This window comes from Arachis hypogaea, chromosome 13, assembly GCF_003086295.3.
Source record: "Arachis hypogaea cultivar Tifrunner chromosome 13, arahy.Tifrunner.gnm2.J5K5, whole genome shotgun sequence".
Classification (NCBI taxonomy): Eukaryota; Viridiplantae; Streptophyta; class Magnoliopsida; order Fabales; family Fabaceae; genus Arachis; species Arachis hypogaea.
The window spans coordinates 135,487,949-135,508,552 of NC_092048.1; the positions used below are offsets into that span (position 1 = coordinate 135,487,949).

At 34.8% G+C, this 20,604-nt stretch overlaps 2 protein-coding genes across 2 annotated transcripts; both read right to left on the reverse strand.

Moving 5' to 3' along the window:
- Positions 1-717: 717 nt before the first annotated feature.
- LOC112733902 (probable nucleoredoxin 1) lies at positions 718-3,135 on the reverse strand. The gene is made up of 4 exons (XM_025783010.3): positions 2,980-3,135; positions 2,336-2,815; positions 1,779-2,258; positions 718-1,505 (listed from the first exon to the last, which is right to left on the reverse strand). The coding sequence occupies exons 1-4, from the start codon at positions 3,070-3,072 to the stop codon at positions 927-929; spliced, it is 1,632 nt and encodes a 543-aa protein (XP_025638795.1). The 5' UTR covers positions 3,073-3,135; the 3' UTR covers positions 718-926.
- An 8,711-nt stretch (positions 3,136-11,846) lies between these two features.
- On the reverse strand, positions 11,847-14,114 carry LOC112733904 (probable nucleoredoxin 1). Its single transcript, XM_025783012.3, has 4 exons — positions 13,847-14,114; positions 13,268-13,747; positions 12,705-13,184; positions 11,847-12,632 (listed from the first exon to the last, which is right to left on the reverse strand). The coding sequence occupies exons 1-4, from the start codon at positions 13,931-13,933 to the stop codon at positions 11,970-11,972; spliced, it is 1,710 nt and encodes a 569-aa protein (XP_025638797.1). The 5' UTR covers positions 13,934-14,114; the 3' UTR covers positions 11,847-11,969.
- Between the last annotated feature and the right edge of the window lie 6,490 nt (positions 14,115-20,604).

A 20,604-nucleotide genomic window follows, 5' to 3' on the forward strand; every position in this document is an offset into this window, starting at 1 on the left:
CTCTTATCTTTGGTAAAAAAAAAAATTATAAAATTACTCGTTTTTTGTTTAAGTTATAATTAGAGAGAAATATATAAATTTATTCAATTCATATTTTAATTTTACAAATTTGTTCCTTATAATTATATAATTAAAAAAAAATATAGTATTAATTGAAATGTGCTCTATAATTAATTCTAAGGTTAAATATGTTTTTTATTCCTAAAGTTGCAATTTTTTTTTAAAATATCTTTAAGGTTTAGTTTTTTTAATTTTGCTTATAACGCTTTTAATTTGTGTCAAAACTACACTTAAAATTTTTAATTTTATCCTTAAAATTTTACATAGAATTAATATATATTTACGAATAATTTTAATATAAATCAAAAACATTAGAGATAAAATTAAATGAGACCAAATGTTAGTAATATTTTTAAAACTAACCTCCATATATACATACACATGTTTCAAAGCATAAGACATCCTACTTTAAAATTTTCATTTCGGTGTTTTCATCAAATCTAATAATTCATGAAAGTGTGGATGTGTGATGATAATTTTCTAGAGAATTTTTCGTTTCTCTTTTTTTTTTTTTTTTTAAAAAAAATCGTAATTTAGCCATACATGTTATGGTTGATTTATGCAAGAATTTCTTTCCCCCCACACAATATAAAGATAGTTGCCCAAGAAAATAAACAAAAGGTTTGTGAGCTTTAATTTGTTCCAACTTCCAAAAAATATAAAATTGAAGATTATGCATTTGATGAAGATGTATATAGACAGGGCTTGTTTTTGAACATGTATTCAAGATTAGCATTCAAATCTCCCAAAAATGGCATACATGCATGCACACGAATCACTGAATCACTTATGTATGTTTGCTGCATGAAGTAGGAGGGTTCTTGAGTGCTATCCGATCGATGTTGGCTAATTCAATTCCTTAATTACTACTCAGCCATTAATGCACATTTTGGATGCATATCAAAGTCACACTTTTCACAGCAATAAGACCATTTACGCCCCTCATCATCACAAACATCACAATAATAAATCATACGGACGGTCAATGAAATCTCATGCTTGTGTTTCTCATGGTCCAGCTTCTCCGGCCACCCCTTTGCAGCCTCATCCTCTTCTTCCTGAACCTCTTTGATCCTCTCCTCCGTGAAAGGATAAGTCCGTGCCCCATGATAGTTTATCAGAAATCTCGCGTCTTTTGTGATGGTTTGCCCGTTTGCTCCAATTGCAACAAGCATGGGGACTTCATACACCCTGAACTTCCGGGTGAGGTATGACTTCCTTGGATCCCCATAAGGGATAGCCAGCCATGGCATCACTGCAAAGGATTCTTCAAATGATGCTTGGTCGTGGTCGCTTGAGATGAAAATCACTTCGAATTCCTCCTCCTTTTCCTTAATCTCATGATATGCTTCTATTAGTTTTGGATGGAATACATGGCATGCAGCACACCACCCTCCTGAAAAGTAGAGGAGGATGTTCTTTCCCACTAATTCTGACACTAGAACCTGAAACAAGAACAACTCCTAATTATTTTATTATCCAAATTACTAATGATAGTTGGTTAAAGAATAGTTAATTCCCTAGTAAAGTTGTTTCTATAACATGAGTCCTATGCAAGAAAAAAATAGTTAGAGTTGGACACTTGCAGATATATATATATATACAACTTCTAGTAGTGATTAATAAGAAGTAAGAAAAGATAAAAAAAAATGTTTTTTATACCATAAGAAAGTGATACAAATATCATTTCTCTTTGTCGCTAAGTTTGTTCTTTTTACCTTGGTACCATCTTTTCGAATGAGAAAATCTTGATCTCCAGAGACCAACAAGGACTCGAGGGTTTGTGATGCAGCCTTGGCCTTCTCGATCTCACTTAGCTCAGCAAACTTTTCAGGGGAGAAAGGGTATGCAATAGCTCCGTGTTCCTCAACAGCCTCAACAACATTAGAATGAAGAGTTTTCCCATTTTCATCAATAATTACCAAACGGGGGAGAGTTAAGACCTCAAAGTATCTTATCAACTTTCCACAGTTCTTGTCCTCAAAAGGCAATGACAACCAAGGCATACTTTCCAATCCTTTCTTAAAGGATTCTTCATCCTCATCAAGAGGTATCATCACAATCTCAAAGCTCTCCCCATCTGTCTTTAACTTGTCATAAAACTCCACAAGGCGGGAAGTAAATTCAGTGCATCTTTCGTATGAACTCGATGAGAAATAAAGGCCAACCATCTTGCCCTCGAGTTCAGAAACAGCTATCTGAATGAATGAATGAATAAATACACACACAATCACATTATGTTTTAGTTTACAAAGTTAGTTAATTAGTAGCTTACTTGATTCCCATGGGAAGAAATGACAAAGTCACGAGAAGGAGATAGCAAGAGAGATTTCAAGGATTGGTTCCTCTTAGCTTCCTCTTCAAGATCCTTCAATTCTTGAATCTTTGCTAATGTAAAAGGGTAGCCTTCAACTCCATATTCACGAATAACATCAACTCCGCTATCAGTAACAACCTCTCCAGTTTCATCAAGTAACACAAGATTAGGAATCCCTTCCACCTCGAATAGTTCATCAAGGCGGTTGCGTGCCTCCGAATCGGAAAACGGAATAGCAAGCCATGGCATCTGAGAGAAGTACTCCATAAAAGTGGCATCATCTTCATCAGCAGAGATAAACACTACTTCGAAGTCACCTTTGGGGGCGAGTTCATTGTACACCTCCACCAAAGCTGGGGTGAATCTTTGGCATGGAGGACACCACGATGCTGAAAAATACAAACCGAGTTTCTTTTGCTTCAAGGTCTCTACTTTAACCTGCAATTCGCAACTAACCCTTTTATACAATATTCCATTCATCACCTTTAAAACAAACGTATCATACTCCAAATTAGCATCTAAATTCTATAGGTTTAAGTGAACATGAGATCAATTGAATCAAATCTAAAATGAGAATAGATCAATTGAATTGAATGAATTACCTGATCGCCATTGTTGTTGATTAAAAAGTCCCTGTCAGGAGAAGAGAAGAGGTCTTGGAATTCGTCGGGGGCATCATCTTCAGAATCTGCCATGAAAAGAGATGTGGATGCGAGTTGCGAGTGAAAGTAGTGACTTTTTCGATTAATGCCATGTGCGCGAATGAAGGGGCCTATTTATACATTCGGGTTACCAAATACCAATCAAACCCAATATCTGTTCTGTAATAAATTTTTAATTAACTAATGTCTGTTAGTTTTTTAAAATTATTTTTTTAATTTTTTATATTTGTTAAGATTTAAGATTTAGAGTTAGAATTTAAAATTTTAAATAAAACATAATTTTAAAAAATAACTGGTATTTAATGAAAAATTTTGACTCTTTAATTATTATTTTTTTGTAAATATACATGTATTTATAGATTAATTTAATTTATGGTGTTTTGATGAAAAAAAATTTAGTTTGTGAGACATTACCACGTACCTAAGATAGAATATACATCTTACTGTTTTTATGACATATGTTAAATTCATTCTAATTAATTTAATTTTGATAGAGATATAACAATTTCTGTCGTTTTTATTAGAGAAATAATTCAAGGATCAAATTTATTGTTTTTAACTATTATTTTTAGTCATCAACATAATTCACTTAGTCTAATAATTTAACAATATATTTTTATCTCATATTTTTAAACATTAATAACTAATTACTAATTAAAAATAATAAATTCTGATGACTCTTAACCTTATTTTTTTATTAAACAAGCCAATTTTGATTAAAATTTGATGAATGTAAAAAAAAAAAAAAAAAAAAAAAAAAAAAAAAAAAACTTACTTTAAAGATTATCAATGAAAGTTATCTTCTTCTTCATTTAATTTTATAGGAAAAAAAAAAAAGAATGCGTCAAGTAGATCATCTTAATTTTAATATGGAGGTAAAGTTTGGGTTGGACGTGGTTATGTAGAAGAGGGGTGTTTGACCTGTGTGTGGTGTTAGAACACCACAAATCGGACCATGTGTGTTTCTCATAGCTTGTCGGACGGTCCGAGTTGTAGGTGAGAAAACGGACTGTGCATGTTGTGGTTCTTCAGCCACGTGTCGCGTACAGATGTCTCCTCACAACGGTGCCCTTATACCCAACCTTACCCCATGCTGAACCCACACCCATCATCTGTTTTCACTTTCATCTTTTCACCAAAGAACAGCTACTACTTCTTTTTCTTCCTTTCTCCACTGGTTCTTGGTTTGCATGGTGGAAGAAAACTCAAAATACCAAAAAAAAAATCTAGAGAAGTTGATCGTCCTGAACTTCATATTATACATTATCTCAGTCATCCAAAATATGTAAGTTTTTTTTTTAATATTTTATAATTATAATTATTATTGTTAAGAAGTTAATTATTATTGTTGTGGTTAGAAATTGAATTTAGGAATTATTATTATTATTTTTACTTGATTATGTAAGTTTATTTTAAAATTTTTTTAATATTTTATAATTAAAATTATTATTGTTAGGAAGTTAATTATTATTATTGTCGTTAGAACTTGAATAGGAATGTTTATTATTTTTACGTGATTACGTTATTTTTTTTTTGAATTTTTTTAATATTTTATAATTATAATTATTATTATTAGGAAGTTAATTATTATTATTATTATTGTTGTTAGAAATTGAATTTAGGAATATAAATAGAATAATTATTAGTTTTTTTTTTAATTTAGAAATATATGTAAAAATAATAGTTAGAATATTTGTTTAAATGTAGTTAGAATATTTTTTGTAATAGTTTTTAAAGTTATAATTAGTTAATTAAATTTTATAATTAATTTTAGAGATTATAATTTTAGATATTATAACATTTTTTTGTAACCGTGAATAAATAAACAACTAATCTAGAATTGTTAATTAAATAAGAGCATTATTAGTTTAATAAGAATTGGAATTATGTATTACTTGTTATTGTTAATAGTTAGTTATGAGTAATTTTTAGGATTATTAAGTAAATTTAGAAGTTAGAATTATTTGTTTTAGTTGGATTTAGTAAGATAATTTATGATAGTTGTGTGGTTTCAATTAATATATTGTTGAGTTAGTTGTGCAGATTTTTTACTAATGAGAGTTAATAAATTGGTGGGTTAGTACATGGTAACTACTAAATATTGTAATTAGGAAAAAGTTTAGCACGAGTTTGATATTTTAGTTGCTCTAATAGTAAATTAGTAAATGTTAACGAGTTGATAAATAATAATTTGTTATGTTTTTGTAGAGTTTAAGGATGTTAACATGTGATCACCCAGTCCCTCCAGATCGGTACAATGATAGGGTGGAGAAGCATTTATGATTAACTGGTTTTTATCATGTATCTAGATTGGGGTAGTCCAATGTCAAAAAGCACTGGTGAATGCTCTAATCAAAAGGTGGCACCCAGACACACATACCTTTTACCTTCCGATTGGTGAATGTGCTGTGACGCTTGAAGATGTGGCAATAATTCTTGGTCTTCCGACGGACGATTTTCCAGTCACAAGGATGACAATGAGTAGTTTTGAAGTCTTGAAGGCGGAGTGTTTACACCAATTTGGAGTTGCACCCAGTAAGTCGGACTGTAGAGGAAGCTACATAAAACTGACCTGGCTGCAGGATCTAAAAGAAATTTTACAGTTGACTGATGATAACAGTATACAGAGGTACGTGAAGTGCCACATTATGTTGTTGATTGGAACAATCTTGTTTGGGGACAAGTCTGGCGCAGGTGTGCATTGAAAGTTTCTACCTCTGCTTCGTGATTTTGGGAGTATTGGACAGTACAGTTGGGATCGGCATGTCTAGCACACTTATACAGCGCGTTATGTAGGGCATCTCGTTATGACTGTAAGGAGATTGATGGTCCGCTAACACTTCTGCTGGATTGGGCTTGGATCCGCCTGCCATATCTAGCGCCGCTTCCTAGGGAACCCCGCAGTTTTCCGCTTGCAAACAGGTAATGTTCTCCTACAGTCACCTCGTATCTTATTATTTAGAATCCAATTGTGTTAATAAAATAAGTCATATTAGGTGGCGTAATTGGGAGCATGTAGACCGACGCTATAAATATCTTACGCTTGCTCACTTTAGGAAGGCCTTGCATGATCTTCAGGAAGGCCAGGTGTGTTTTCATTAAAGAAGTATTTATTTCGGGTTTAGTGTTAGTGTTAATCTTATTGTTATTGTTATTGTTATTGTTATTGCCATTGTGATTGTGAAATGGATTGTAATCATGAGTTTACTTTATCTTTCCCAGTTTGTATGGGTTGCTTATGCTGTCGATCGCGTGGATCCAGACATAATTCCTCCAGACATCTACATGCACTCGGTTTGTTGGAGCGCTACGATGCCGTTGGTCTGTTTTGAATGCATTGAGTGGCATGCAACCGATAGGTATAGGCGACAGTTCAGTTTTGTTCAAGGAGTTCCTCATCAGGAACGGAATCTAAACAAGGCACACGGAGAAGTCATGACTGGTCCTAAGAATCTTAATTAGGCCACGGCCACGACTCATTCATTTTGGGTGATGAAGTGGACAAACAGGTATAATCACGTTCTCACTGGGCTTTCCATGCCTTTACAGCATCCCTTGGATACTTACAAGTACTGGTATTGGGCAAAATTTGGGGACCGTTTGAGGTTGTCCAATCTTGTGGTTCAAGAGAATGATGAGAGTAATCAGGATATGAATGTTGACAATCAAAAGCAGGAGCCACAGTCACCTCCACCACCCCCTCCACCTCCAAATCCACTTCCACAAGAACAACCTATGTCCTCAAGCCAATATGTACCTCAAACACAGTTTACCCCATCGTACCCAATACATCAGCAGTATTGGGGTATGCCATAGTTTGACTCAAGAGAAGGAGGTTTTTTTAGCCAGTTGCTTGGTTTCATGGCTACAAATGCAGGACAATCACAATATGCCCAGCAGCCTAATTACTTTATGGCCGGTAGGTATTCCTTGGATGCGAGGCATTCGTGCCGCACTTCGTCGGGTGCTTCTGGAGGGTTTGTATCTGTTGACTCTAGTAGGAGTGACAGTGGTCGTGGAATTCTTAATAGTCAACACCCTAATCGTGTTTCAATGGGACTCATTGAAGAAAATGCTAACACACTTGAACAAGAGACTAATGGGTATCTAGTAGATGAACCGGACGATGAGGACGAGGACGAGGAGGATGAAATAGAGGAGTCCGACGAGGATGAAGAATCCCGTAATGATGGTATTATATTTTATACATTGCTTTACTTGTTTAATGGGTTGATTATATTGTGATTCAGTTGACTATATGGTATACTTGGTTGGTTTGTAGAACTTATTATTATACGACTGTGGTATCTTTGCTGGTTTGATTACTTTATGTACTTGTTTAATTAAATTGTATACAGGTGAGGCACGTACTCCAGATGAGGCAGACAAAGGTTACAATCTCAGGGTTAATCCGCCACGTCGTAATGCTAGTCGGTACATTCCTTCTGTGTTCAAAAGGCCGCCAAGAAGTGCAAGAATTTTGTGAAGGATGTAAAGTGGGCAATGAGAAAGTAGTTGTTAGCAACAAACTTAGAATTACTCAATGTTACCCATATTGACGACCAGTTTTTGTAGGTACGGTGCCTTGAATTTTCTCAGAAAATTCGACTCTATATGCCTGATGCAAAACATGTGAAAAGCTCTGGGAGGTGACCAAGCTCCGTTACTGCGTACCACAACTGCATTGATGGATTCGTGTTGGTCGGATATCAGCCCCACACCATCCCGAGTGACAACATGTTGTCGCAGGTTACTGAGGAAAAAGTGCCACGCATCAGAAGTATCTCCCTCCACAATAGCAAATGCAATTGGGACGATATTGTTGTTGCCATCCTGTCTCAAAATGGACAACAGCTGATGGCTCCTTATGACACATGGCCTCAAACCACATAGGCAATGCTTCGTACGATGCTTCCCAACCTCTGTATATTTTTTCTACTGCCTTTTGCTTAGCCAACCATGCTTTCCGATAACTAACGGTATAGTTGAACTTCGATTGCACTTCTGCAATAACTGATTTTACCTTTAACGAAGGGTCAGCCTCGACTAACGGCTTGATGGCTTCTGCAATTGTGATCGAATCTAGCTTAGAATGATCCTGAGAAATGGTGGCTCTTGATGCTCTTGAATTATTACCGGTTCAGAATTTCACAAGATGAATTCATTAATAGAATAGTATAGTCCAAACCAATAACCGATCCCCGAGTCAAATTTTAAAGGATTTGGTTGTCACAAATTCAACCACAATGAAAGTTTAACCGAAGTATTCAAATCTCGGGTCGTCTCACAAGGAATGGGCAAACATATGCTTCAACATTGGTTAGAAATCCGGGGTTGGAAGTCATGATCACAATTTAAACTACTAAACTTAACATGTAAGAAATCTTAAAGTGCAAGAAACTAAATCAAGAGAATCTATGATCTACTTCTACTCCAGAATTAAGCAATCAACTAAAGCAAGGACTAAACAAGTGAGATTTTTGGTTTTCAAATGTGAATAATAAAAGGAACTCTTGGCTAAGCATGGGAATTGGGGTCACCATCCTTGTCTACAACTATAATTCGCCAATTATGATGAACCAAACTCACTAAGTCTACCTCCAAGAGCCTTAAGTACGTAACATCTACTCCTAGGCTTGAGGTACGTCAAGTGGCTTGATCAATTTCAACCCATAAGTCTCAACCAATCTACTAATTAAATTAGTAGTGGGTTGGTGTCAATGGGTATCAACTTGACCACTAAGGGTTCTCCAATCAACAATCCAATGAGACCCAATGACTCAAGGTCACCCAATTCTCATAGCTTAGACCAAGAGTAAAGAGAACTACTCCATAATCAAAGGGAACATTTCATCAAACACATGGAATGCACAAACAAAAGACATATTCAAATTGCAATTAAATTGGAAATTATAAGGACCCACTAACCATTATCCATAGAGAACAACTCAAATAACACTAATGATCATAGGAAACATCAATGTACTCATAGAATTCAAGATCCATAATATTCATAAAATTGGGTAGAAAATTGGAAAATAATAAGACAACATAATTCAACACAAGGTCTAAGCAAAATCATACTAGAGAATTCAAATTAAGTAATCCTAACTAGCAATTAACAAAATCCAATCCAGAAATTCAACAATGGGAGATCAAAATCAAACTAGATCTAGAGAGGAATAAGGGTTTCTCTCTCTAGAAGAACAAGAACAAAAAACTAGCAAAAATTGTGTCTAAGTGTCTAATGAGTGATCCCCCCCTTCCCCCTACAATCCCTGGGTCTTTTCCCTTAAGAGTCCTCTTGGAATTGGGCCTGGAGAGCCTCAGAAATCGCCAGCCATGATTTCATTGATGAGGTCACGTGCTGGACACCACGCGTACGCGTTAAGCACGCGTGCGCGTCGATGGGCTTCTCAATCCACGCGTACGCGCGCGGTGCGCGCGCGCGTCGGTGAGGTTTTTCCAATGCACGCGAATGCGTCAGCTGTGTGCGCCGATTCCCAGCAGCCTGCATCCACGCGTGCACACAAGGTACGCGTACGCGTCGATGCCTAAACTCCAAAGCTCCATGTTCCCTCCAATTGTGCATGCTTTCTTTCCATCTTCTAGACCAATCTTGCCATGTAAACTCTGAAATCATTTAACAAACGCATCACGGCATCGAATGGTAATAGAAGAAATTAAAATATAGCATTTTTGAGGTCAAGTAAGCATGTTTTCAATCATGAGGCGAAATAGGGAAGGAAACACAAAACCATGAATTTTATGTGGATAAGTGCAGAAAGTATTGACAAAATCCCCTAAAATCAGCACAAGATGAACCATAAAATTGGAATTTATCAGCTCTGGTACAGGTGTGACTACCATTATACCTCCTTATAACCCAACAGTGCTTCCTGCTGATCATGCTAACCCTGACAAGCCAATCACACCCTGACCCATACTGTGTACACTTGGCATAAAATGTCAACGGCTCCGACTCATACACTCGGTAGTCTATACTTCTTCGGATGATATACTCTTTCATTGCCTTAATAACAGCTTATCTGGAACTGAATTCTATCCCAACGGCAAATTCACCATCTGCGACAATAGGAATTTCTGTTGCGAAGACAGCCGAACAGAAAATACTTAATACACGAATATTTAATAAACGAAACTAGAAGTAAATCAATACTCACAGCATCAATTATGATATAAATAAACTGTACATTTGGTCATTATCTCATTCTAAACAAAATAACAACATAAACACATAATTAAATACTGATTAATAAATACTAATTACTAAATCAATAACTAACTAACAACATTATTATCTTAAACTTAACTAAATAAACCGATAAACAAATGCTAGTTGAGTATATTTTCACACTTCACTTAACTATTTGGTCCATCGATCAATCTAAATTATTACAAGCTTCTAATCCTATTTATAAATATAGGCAACCACGTACCTGCACTCATATATTCCGGAAATTCCGGAACATGCATGGCATCTAAATCCAAAACTCACATGAAAGATGGCTCCTCAAACGGCACTTCGTTTGCGAGTGCATTTGCCACGTCTGTCACATTTGGAGCCATGATGCCGTCACCTTGATCTTCATCACCGTCTGGACCAACAATTTCGTAATTGCTTTCGAACTCTTCTTCACTGTCACTATTGTAATCTTCGCGTACAATATTCTGGCCAGCCTCAGATTGTTTGAACTCAACGTACAACTCGATGAACGAGATTTGAGCACGACTTTCAATATATATTGAAAACATCTCTTGTAAACTCGCTTCGTCCGTTATATATTTGGTTTGAAATTGGACGAATCCACCAAACACCGGTATGAGATATCTGTATAAAATACAAGATATTTTCCTTGATATCTCAGAATCTATCTTCTCACAGATCACACCTTTGAGCTCTTCAAATGAGATTGTGAAGGGAATAACAACATCTAACAGATTTTCACAAATGAATTTTACTCCTTCAGATGTTTGTAACAAAATCTAACCAAAATAATACACTTTTAAAAGAACTCTATCATCCATTTCTCTCACTCTACTAAATAACAACAGAAACTACACTACCAGATTTTTGGGCTACATACCAAGAAGGAGAAAAACACAAATGGAAGAAACCAGAGGAAGAAGCCGAGCAAGATGAAAAAGAAGACGGGATCTAAGACTCTTCTACGAGTTACACACTTTTATATATACAATATCCATAAATCGGACCTACCGATTAGGGAGAGCTGATTCAAATTAAATTTAAAAAATACAACTCGGACCGTGCGACTTCATTTTCGGATTAATACAAAAATTCATATATATACATATACAAAACCCACCGTCCGATTTACATGCTGTGAAATTCAAATTTCAGTCCCTGCTAAATCGGACCCTCCGACTTGTTAGCCAATTTTTTCCAACAAAAAACTCGGACCATGCGAGTTCTAACCCCTGCCACTCACATAAAGCTGTCCCACCATTTGATCTAGCACGCCCTATTTCCATATCCAGGCACATCACATTCATGGGTTCCATAACGAAAAAATTGAGCCGCGTCAAGTAACCTATCCACAAGTGCAAATACATAAAAGTTGTTTCCACTCTGTTTTCCTACACTTTGGTATATTATGGTAGATGACATTGTGGCACAAGTTTTGAGAATGTACCAATGTTGAGTAACAGTTATTAATGGAGAATGACTGAAGTGATCAATTGAATTCTTTAACTTAACACCTTTTCCAAGCAAATAGCCAAAATAAGACAAAGGAAGATGCAGAATAGGAGAAAAAACTCAAAAAAGATGAAACCATAGTTTTATTAACATTCACATCATATTATATAGCATCCAAATTATTCCACACAACTCACAAGACATAATATAGATATAATAAAGGCCTGAAAATGTAACATGTAAGGAGATTTCAAGCTTTAGTGCAAACTTGTCCATCACAAACCCAACCATGTTTAGACTTGTCTTCATCGTTGGCCTCATCATGTTTGCTTTCTTTGTTCTCCAATGCACACTTTGGATGCAGATCAAAGTCGCATTCGGCACAATAGAAGGACCAAACACGGCCCTGGCCATCACAACCATCGCAGTTATATATCCTGCGGCGCGTGAGCACAAGCTCATGCTCATGTGATTCATGCTTCAACTTCTGAGGCCACCCTTTTGCAATCTCTTCCTCTGCTGTCTCTAACTCCTTAATCCTCTCCTCAGTGAAAGGATAAGCATCTGCGCCGTGAAGGTCAACGAGATCCCTGGCCTCTTTTGTGACGGTCCTGCCGCTTGATCCAATGGCCACAAGCTTTGGGATGCCGGATACCTTAAACTTGCGGCTCAAGAAAGCCTTTCTTGAGTCTCCAAAGGGAAGCGCCAACCATGGCATTCCTCCAAAGAATGCCTCAAAGGAGTCTTGGTCCCGGTCACTTGAGATGAAAATTACCTCTAATGCACTATTGTCCTTTTCCTTAATCTTCTGGTATGCATCAATGAGTTTTGGAAGGAATGCGCGGCATGGAGGACACCAATGGGCTGAGAAGTATAAGAGGATGGTCTTTCCTACTAGCTCTGAAACCGGAACCTGAAAAAATTGATAGAATAGAAAATAGTTTAGCTTTGAAATGATAGTTTTCAAGATATAGTGTGTATATACCTTCACCCCATCTTTTGCTATGACAAAATCTTGTTCTCCAGACACCAAAATTGACTCGAGTGTTTGAGACGCCTCCTTGGCCTTGTCGATCTCACTGAGCTCAGCAAACTTGTCAGGAGTGAAAGGGTATGCAGCAATACCATGCTCCTCAACAACCTCAGCAACATTGGAATGAAGAGTTTTGCCATCTTCTCCAATAATAACCAAAGTTGGGAGAGCTGAGAGCTCAAAGTACCTTGCCAACTTATCAATGCTCTTGTCATTGAAAGGCAAGGATAGCCAAGCCACACTTTCAAGTCCTTTCTTGAATGATTCTTCATCACTATCTAAGGGTATTCCCACAACCTCAAACTTCTCACCCTTTTCCCTCAGCTTCTTGTATACCTCCAATAGCTTTGGAGTAAAATTTGCCGATGCATTGTATACAACAGAGTAGAAATACAGACCAACTATCTTGCCCTCAAGCTCAGATACAAGTACCTGCAGGGTATACACCAAAATTAAGCTCAAACTCTGCAAGTTATGGTCATCATCAAGCCAAAAGTATGAATTTACTTGCTTACTTTTTTCCCATCAGAAGATATGAGAAAATCACGAGAGCGAGAGACCAAAATTGATGTTAAGGTCTGGTTCCTCCTGGCTTCCTGTTCTTGATCCTTGAGCTCATGGATCCTTTGTGACGTAAAAGGGTATGCTTCAGCCCCATGTTCATTGATAAGCATAACCCCAGTTTTAGTGACAAGTTTACCAGCTTCATCAAGCAGAACAAGACTGGGAATCCCCCTCACTTGAAACAGCTTCTTGAGGCTACTAATGGTCTCGGAATCCGAGAAGGGAATAGCAAGCCATGGCATCTTGGAAAAGTAACCGTTGAAGGAATCTTCATCTCTATCAGAAGATACAAAAACGATCTCAAATTCACCTTTGGAAACTGTCTCATCGTACACCTCCACCAAAGTTGGGGTGAACCTTCTACATGGACCACACCATGATGCTGAAAAATACAAACCAATGTTCTTTCCCTTCAAGCTCTCAATTTTAACCTGTAAAATAAAATTAACAGAAACTGGTCTAGTACATTATTATCCAGAGTTAGCTTCAAAATCAATCATAAATGAGGAATTAAGTGATGAATAGTTTACCTGATCAGCGTTGTTGCGAATAAGAAAGTCCCTGTGAGGAGAAGAGAGGAGTGATAGAACATTGTGTGCAACTGCAACATCCTCCATGGTAAACCAAACAGAGTATTCACAGACTCAAATTCACTTGGGTACCGTCATCAAGCGGTACCAGAGTTCGTAATATATATAGACGAGAAGGTATAAGAAAATAACGTTTTTTTTTTACAATGTAAACAATAAATTAAAAAAATTAATTTTAATTTTAAAATTTAAAATGCAATTTATTGCTAACATCCTTCATAATTTCCATTAACTATTTAAGGATTGTAGATAGACTTAGGCAACGTCAAGTGGAAAACCGTGTATTCGTCACTCTTGCTTACGTCTATAACCGTCTACTCTTCGCTCTTGCTTACGTCATCTTATGTGAAGCTATTTATATATTAATTATATTATAATATAAAAATATACTAAAAATAAATTAAATAATATAAATATTTATAAACATAAATACACAATTGATTTTAAAAATTAATTTTAATAACAAACAAACAACAACAAAGCCTTGTTCAAGTAAGTGGGGTCGACATGAATCAAACCACGCGATTGTATTCTATCATGTATCATGTCTACAAAAAGACCGTTTACATGTAGATTTTGTTTGATGGTCTTCTTAGGTCTTCCTCTACCTTTTACCCCTTGTCCATCTTCCATCTCATCCACCCTCCTGACTGGGTGTTCTGTCAGTCTTCTTCTCACATGTCCAAACCACCTGAGACGTAATTCAACCATCTTTTTCACAATTGGTGCTACTCCAACTCTCTCCCTCATATATTCGTTTCTTATTTTATCCAATCGCGTATGACCACTCATCTATCTCAACATCTTCATCTCTGTCACATTTAACTTATGTTCGTGCTCTCATTTGGCTGCCCAATACTCCGTACCATAAAATATAGTCGGTCTTATAACAGTGCGATAGAATTTATCTTTAAGTTTTAAATGCACTTTACCAGATGCACTCTGTCATTTTGACCAATCTACTTGGATCTTATGATTTACATTCTGTTCAATCTCCATTATCCTGTATAATACACCTAACATATTTAAAACTTTTAATTTTTGGTAGGATGGTTTAATATATAAATAATAATTTTTTAATATATAAATAATATTATTTTTATATAAATAATATTTTTTTATTTTAATCATTATTCTCACCGCATAATTAAATACATAAAACAAAAATTCAATTAGTCAAAAGTTATGGCATTATTGTTTTCTGTGCTTGTGCAGTTGTGAGTTGTCACTTGTGTTTTCATTGTTTCAAGCTTCATTGATGATAACTAACTATGAATGAGAGAATTCTAGAATTTAGAGTCCTCATTGACTTGGAGTCAATTTTGGAATATATAATACCTTAACCTATGCCTCATTGGACCGTCTTTCTGATTGATTTTGAGCATTCATCACAGAACAAAAACAAAACAAACAAAACAAAGAATACCCACTTCATTTGTTAATCCATTTATAAAAAATACTTTAATATGTTTAATTAAATGATTTAACATGGTATATATTTATATCTTAATTATTATTTTTAATGAACTCACAAAAACATTTTTATATTAATAATTATGTAATTAAAAATTTTATATAATAAGTTAATAACATACATCTCGAAATTTATTTACAAAGAATAAAAAATTGTTCGATATATAACACGCCAAGATTAGACTTGAGAGTTGAGACGTCGACTTACTTAAAGTTGTGGAAGTCACCAAAAAAAAAAAATGTGGTTAACTTAGGAGGGAAGGATATGGCATGAATTTTCCTAGTTCTTTCCTTTCCCTGTAAAATAATATTATCCTAATAAAATAAAATTTTCACGCGTGATAATGTTCATATCTAATAAAAAAAATTGAATATTAATTTAGTGATTATAACTCAATCCAACTATATCTATAAATTAGAATTTAAATACAATAATAAATATGGTTTATTTTCAGTTAGAGAAAATTTTGTTGATAATAATTTACTCAGAAATAAACTAAAGTGATTATCGAAAGATCAAACAAATATCTCAACCTTTCTGCTGAGGATTACACTCTATAAATATCAAACTCTAGCTATGTAAAAGGGACGCTACTTACTCTGAATAACATTATACTCATTTTCAACTCTCACTAACTTGAGCGTCAGAGTATCTTTACAGGTGTCCGTTTGCCACCGTTTCTCTTGAAACCGACGTATACCTCTCCCACATCAGGCAAATGAGAGCCCAATCCCTAAACAGGACGAGCTATACCTCAAGTCCGATTTACTACATAGGAACATTTGGTGCCTACTGTGGAATCGAGTTTACTTAATCTCACTATCATCTTTTCTGTCCAATTACCTACCCTATTTTGCAGGTTTTAATCAATAGCAGAAAAGCAAAACAATCCACGTCCTCAACTCTCTACTATAGCCTAACCATTAGTGATTAAGGAATCATTGAAAGTATAAATTTAAAGATTAACCGAACTTGTGAATCAAAACGAACAAGGTGATGAGAAAGAGTAGAGAAATTTTGGTAACGATCACAGCAGTGATAACCATACTTTGGAAATAACGACCGTGCTTTAGTTTTAATCGACGAATTCAAAACATGTGTTTGCAATCCTCTGTACAAAAAGAAAAATTCGAAATTACCTCATAAAACAATCGAAAGATGAATGACCGCAACAGATCAAATCGATAAAGTATTATACCACGGTAACATAATGCGTACGCATAACCTAACTTGCTTATATAATTCTTTTACTTTAATTTTCAATACGACATGACCTCTTGTAAAGTATACACTACTCTATATACTTGAACCGCTTCACTTTTATATATTTTACCATTTCATATACTAACCTTGGACACACTATATTTTTTCATAAATTGTCAGTCTATGTTTCATTTCTGATAGACCTTCTTTAAGTATATCTGGTATTATTGTTTCTACTATATACTTTCGCGTAAAATTTTGTATACAAGATAATACAATCATGCCGACCAGAAGAAAGTCAAGCAGTGATGTTGAGTTTGGAAAACTAAATTAAAATTAATATGATGAACAAACATTATTAAAAGTATTTTTAATGATTTATTAAAATATTTTCAATTATTTGTTTGATTTATTTGATTAGTGTGCAGGGAAACAAAATTTAGCATCATAACAAATTATCCAAAAATTAGTGGCTGAACCTTGAAATTAAGGAAGAAAAGACAAGCCTACTCACAAGCCCATGGACCAACCTTGATGAATTAAAAGGAAGAGAACCAAAGTGGTCCAAAGCCTTCAAAAGCCCATACAATGATCACAAAATCAAAGGGTCTCACTTTGCAAAGTTATCATTCTTGATAACGAACTTGAAATTCAATTTGATTTAATTTTTTGGAAAGCTTCCACAAAAAGCTATTCTATCTCCTCTCTCTTGCTTCGGTCAAATCATTCATTCATCCAATAAGAAGAAAGAAGAAATGGAATGCTCTGAGATTAGATTATGGATGATGGCAAAAAGGTTTTTGCCAAATCTAAACAAAGCAAATGGGCTACATGGTGGCTAGTCTCTTCCTCTCTCGGTTAATGCAACACAAAAAGTTTCTTTCCTCTTTAGTGCTTTACCAAGGAATCAAGAAGAAAGTTTCAAGGCCTTAAGTATGGAAGAAGCAACAATGGAGAACGTGGAGCCATCTTGGGTCAGAAGCACATCAATAGTCAAAATCAAAATTTGGGGCCAAAGTCAAGCTCAATGGTTAAGATTGAAGAAGTTTGAAGAAAAAGGATGAGAGAGAAGAGGTGAGCATGCATGCAACAGCTTTGGTCCTCTCTATCCTCTCTGTTGAAGCTGCTGCTACTCTGATGTTGGAGAAGAAAACATTATGAGGGTTGAACTTGTTTCAACCTTGGAAGCTTCACCCTTTCTATACTAAAGGTGAACGGCCAAGGGTTGATGGCAAAAAGAGTAAGTAAAAAGTACAGAGTTTACTCTCATAACTACCCAAGCTGTTAGAGTTCTTCTTCTTCATGTAGTTCTATTAGTATTTTCTTTTTTTCTGTTTGAGTCTCATTGTAAAAGGCAAACATGGTGAGGTTTGTAAGAAAAAGCCAATGAAAAGTAAAAGGTAGTGAGTTAAACAGTGAAAAAATGCCATAAGATGTCTCAGAGATTTTTTGTACATCTTTATGTTTTGTGTCATGATCCTGTGGGGATTTCCTTCCAAGTTGGGTTAGTACTTTGCTGTTGAAAGCTAGATTGAGGTCTAGTCAAATTTAGATTGGGATTAGAATCTGGATTTGTCCCAGATAGGATTGGATAGATCCTAGGGAAGGAATTGGTGTTTGTAATTTGTTAGAGATAGTGAAATTTCGTCACTGTTGTGATGGAGACTGGATGTAGGCTACATTGCACCTTGTAACTGAATCAGGATACATCTGGGTATTCTATCTTCTTCCCTTCTACTTTTCTATTTCTGTTACTCAGGAGACAAAAATGAAAATGTCTCTCAGTTGTTCACGAGACAAAAGTAAAAATATCTCCTAAGTACTTTTGAGAAAGAAAAGGTAATAATCAGCAGAAAAAGTAGCTAAGATTCAACCTTCCCTTCCTTAGTTACTGATAACCATTAAGTGATATAAACAAACTCACCAAAAACAACTATAGCAATAGTACCGCTATGCGGACTATAACTCGAACAATCTGAACCTTCTAATTAACAGAGCTCAACTCCAAAATCAATATATAAGATTGGCCTAAAGGTGCATTTCAACTAAGCTCACAAATCGAAATACGGTAATGTTTTCTTCTTTCATTAATAAAATATATTTACTCTTCTATTTTCAATTTTTTATATTAATCTCATTTATCACTATCTCTAATTGATCTATAAGCCATTCAATATAATCAAATCAAAATCGAACTATACTCCGATTTTCAAATACACAAGATACCAAGTTATTTATGATATTCTATTATCCCTAATAACCGATCATAAAGATCGGATACTCAAGCTCAAGTATAACTCACATACACAAGTGATACTTTGATACAATCATTCAACTTCAAAATCAATCAATCAATTCGAGAATAAATTCGGTTAGCAATTAATCCGAAAATAAATTCAGCTATCAATTCGAGAACAAACTCAGTTATCAATTAGTTTCCGAATAATTATATATGCTCTACTAATCATTATCTTTCTACATTTTATAATCTCCATGAGACCATGACTAATAATCTTCTATTCTATTATTGGTATATCAATTCTTGAAAGCTAATAGAACTCTTATCTAAGAGAAACTACGACAAACCAATATTAATGTTGGCATACAAAAACAAACTGACAGTTATAAGTCGGTATCAATCCAACAAACTGACAACTATAAGTTGGAACCAATCCAAATAAATCGGCAATTATAAGTCCAAAATCACTCTAAACAAACCGACACTTATAAGTCGGAATCATTTCAAACAAATTGCCAATTATAAGTCCGAATCACTCCAAACAAACCAACACCTATAAATCAGAATCATTTCAAACAAATCGGCAGTTATAGGCCAGAATCAATCCAAACAAACCGACACCTATAAGTCGGAACCATTCCATACAAAGCTGACTCTGACAAACAATCAACTTTGAGTTCATCCAAAAGTACACTAATGCAAGCAACACCAAATCTCATTCTTAAGATTATCAAGTTAATCTTGGGGACTAATCTTCATCTCATTATTTAACCATTATTTCTAATCATTCTCAAATTTCTTTTACTTTACTATTCACCTCAAAAACAAACTAAGGTGGTTACCGAAAGATCAAGCAAATATCTCAACCTCTTTACAGAGGATTCCACTCTATAAATACTAAGTCTTAACTATGTAAAAAGGACGCTATTCATTATGAGTAACATTATACTCATCTTCTACTCTTATTAATTTGAGCGTTAAAGTGCTTTTGCAGGTGTCCGTTGCCACCATTTCTCTTGAAGCTTACGTATACCTCTCCCACTTCATCAGGCGAACGAGAGCCCAATTCCTAAACAAAACGAACTATACCTCAAGTCTGGCTTAGTACGCAAGAACAGATATAAAATCATTATTTTTTAAATGCTAATTTTTCAATTTAAAATATTAATTACACTTTTTCATAATATATACGTGATTATTGTTAATTAATTATGTACATAAGATTTGTGCTAAAAATATATTTTCTTTATTAGATGTACTAATAACATTTTAAGTTAATATTTTATATGAAATATTAACTAAATACTAATATTTGATTATGAGTATCATCATTGTATATGACTACCCACAATTTTTCACTTACTGTCCAATTAGAAACTAGAACTAAATGTAATAAGAAGATTTACTCTCTTTATCGTGCATTGGAATTGACTTTGAAAGTTTAAATTATGTTTGGAGATCAAAATAATGCAAATATAAGTTGTAAACTTGGGGTATAACTGAGACAAAGAATTCATCTTGCTTTAATTCAATGTCAAAAATTCGAAACTTACTTCACACATGAAAAAACTAAAAATTTTGGATCAGTGTTATCTCATCTCTCGAAATGCCTTAATTACATAGCTAGTAGATACATTATTGTAATTTTAAAACTTTTTTCCAGTATATAAAAATAATTATATATACACAATAATAATAAATTAAAACTTAGGAAACTTTTTATATATTTTTCTCTGACTTTATAATTTTTTTTCTTACACTACACCGTGTTTGTTTGGATTA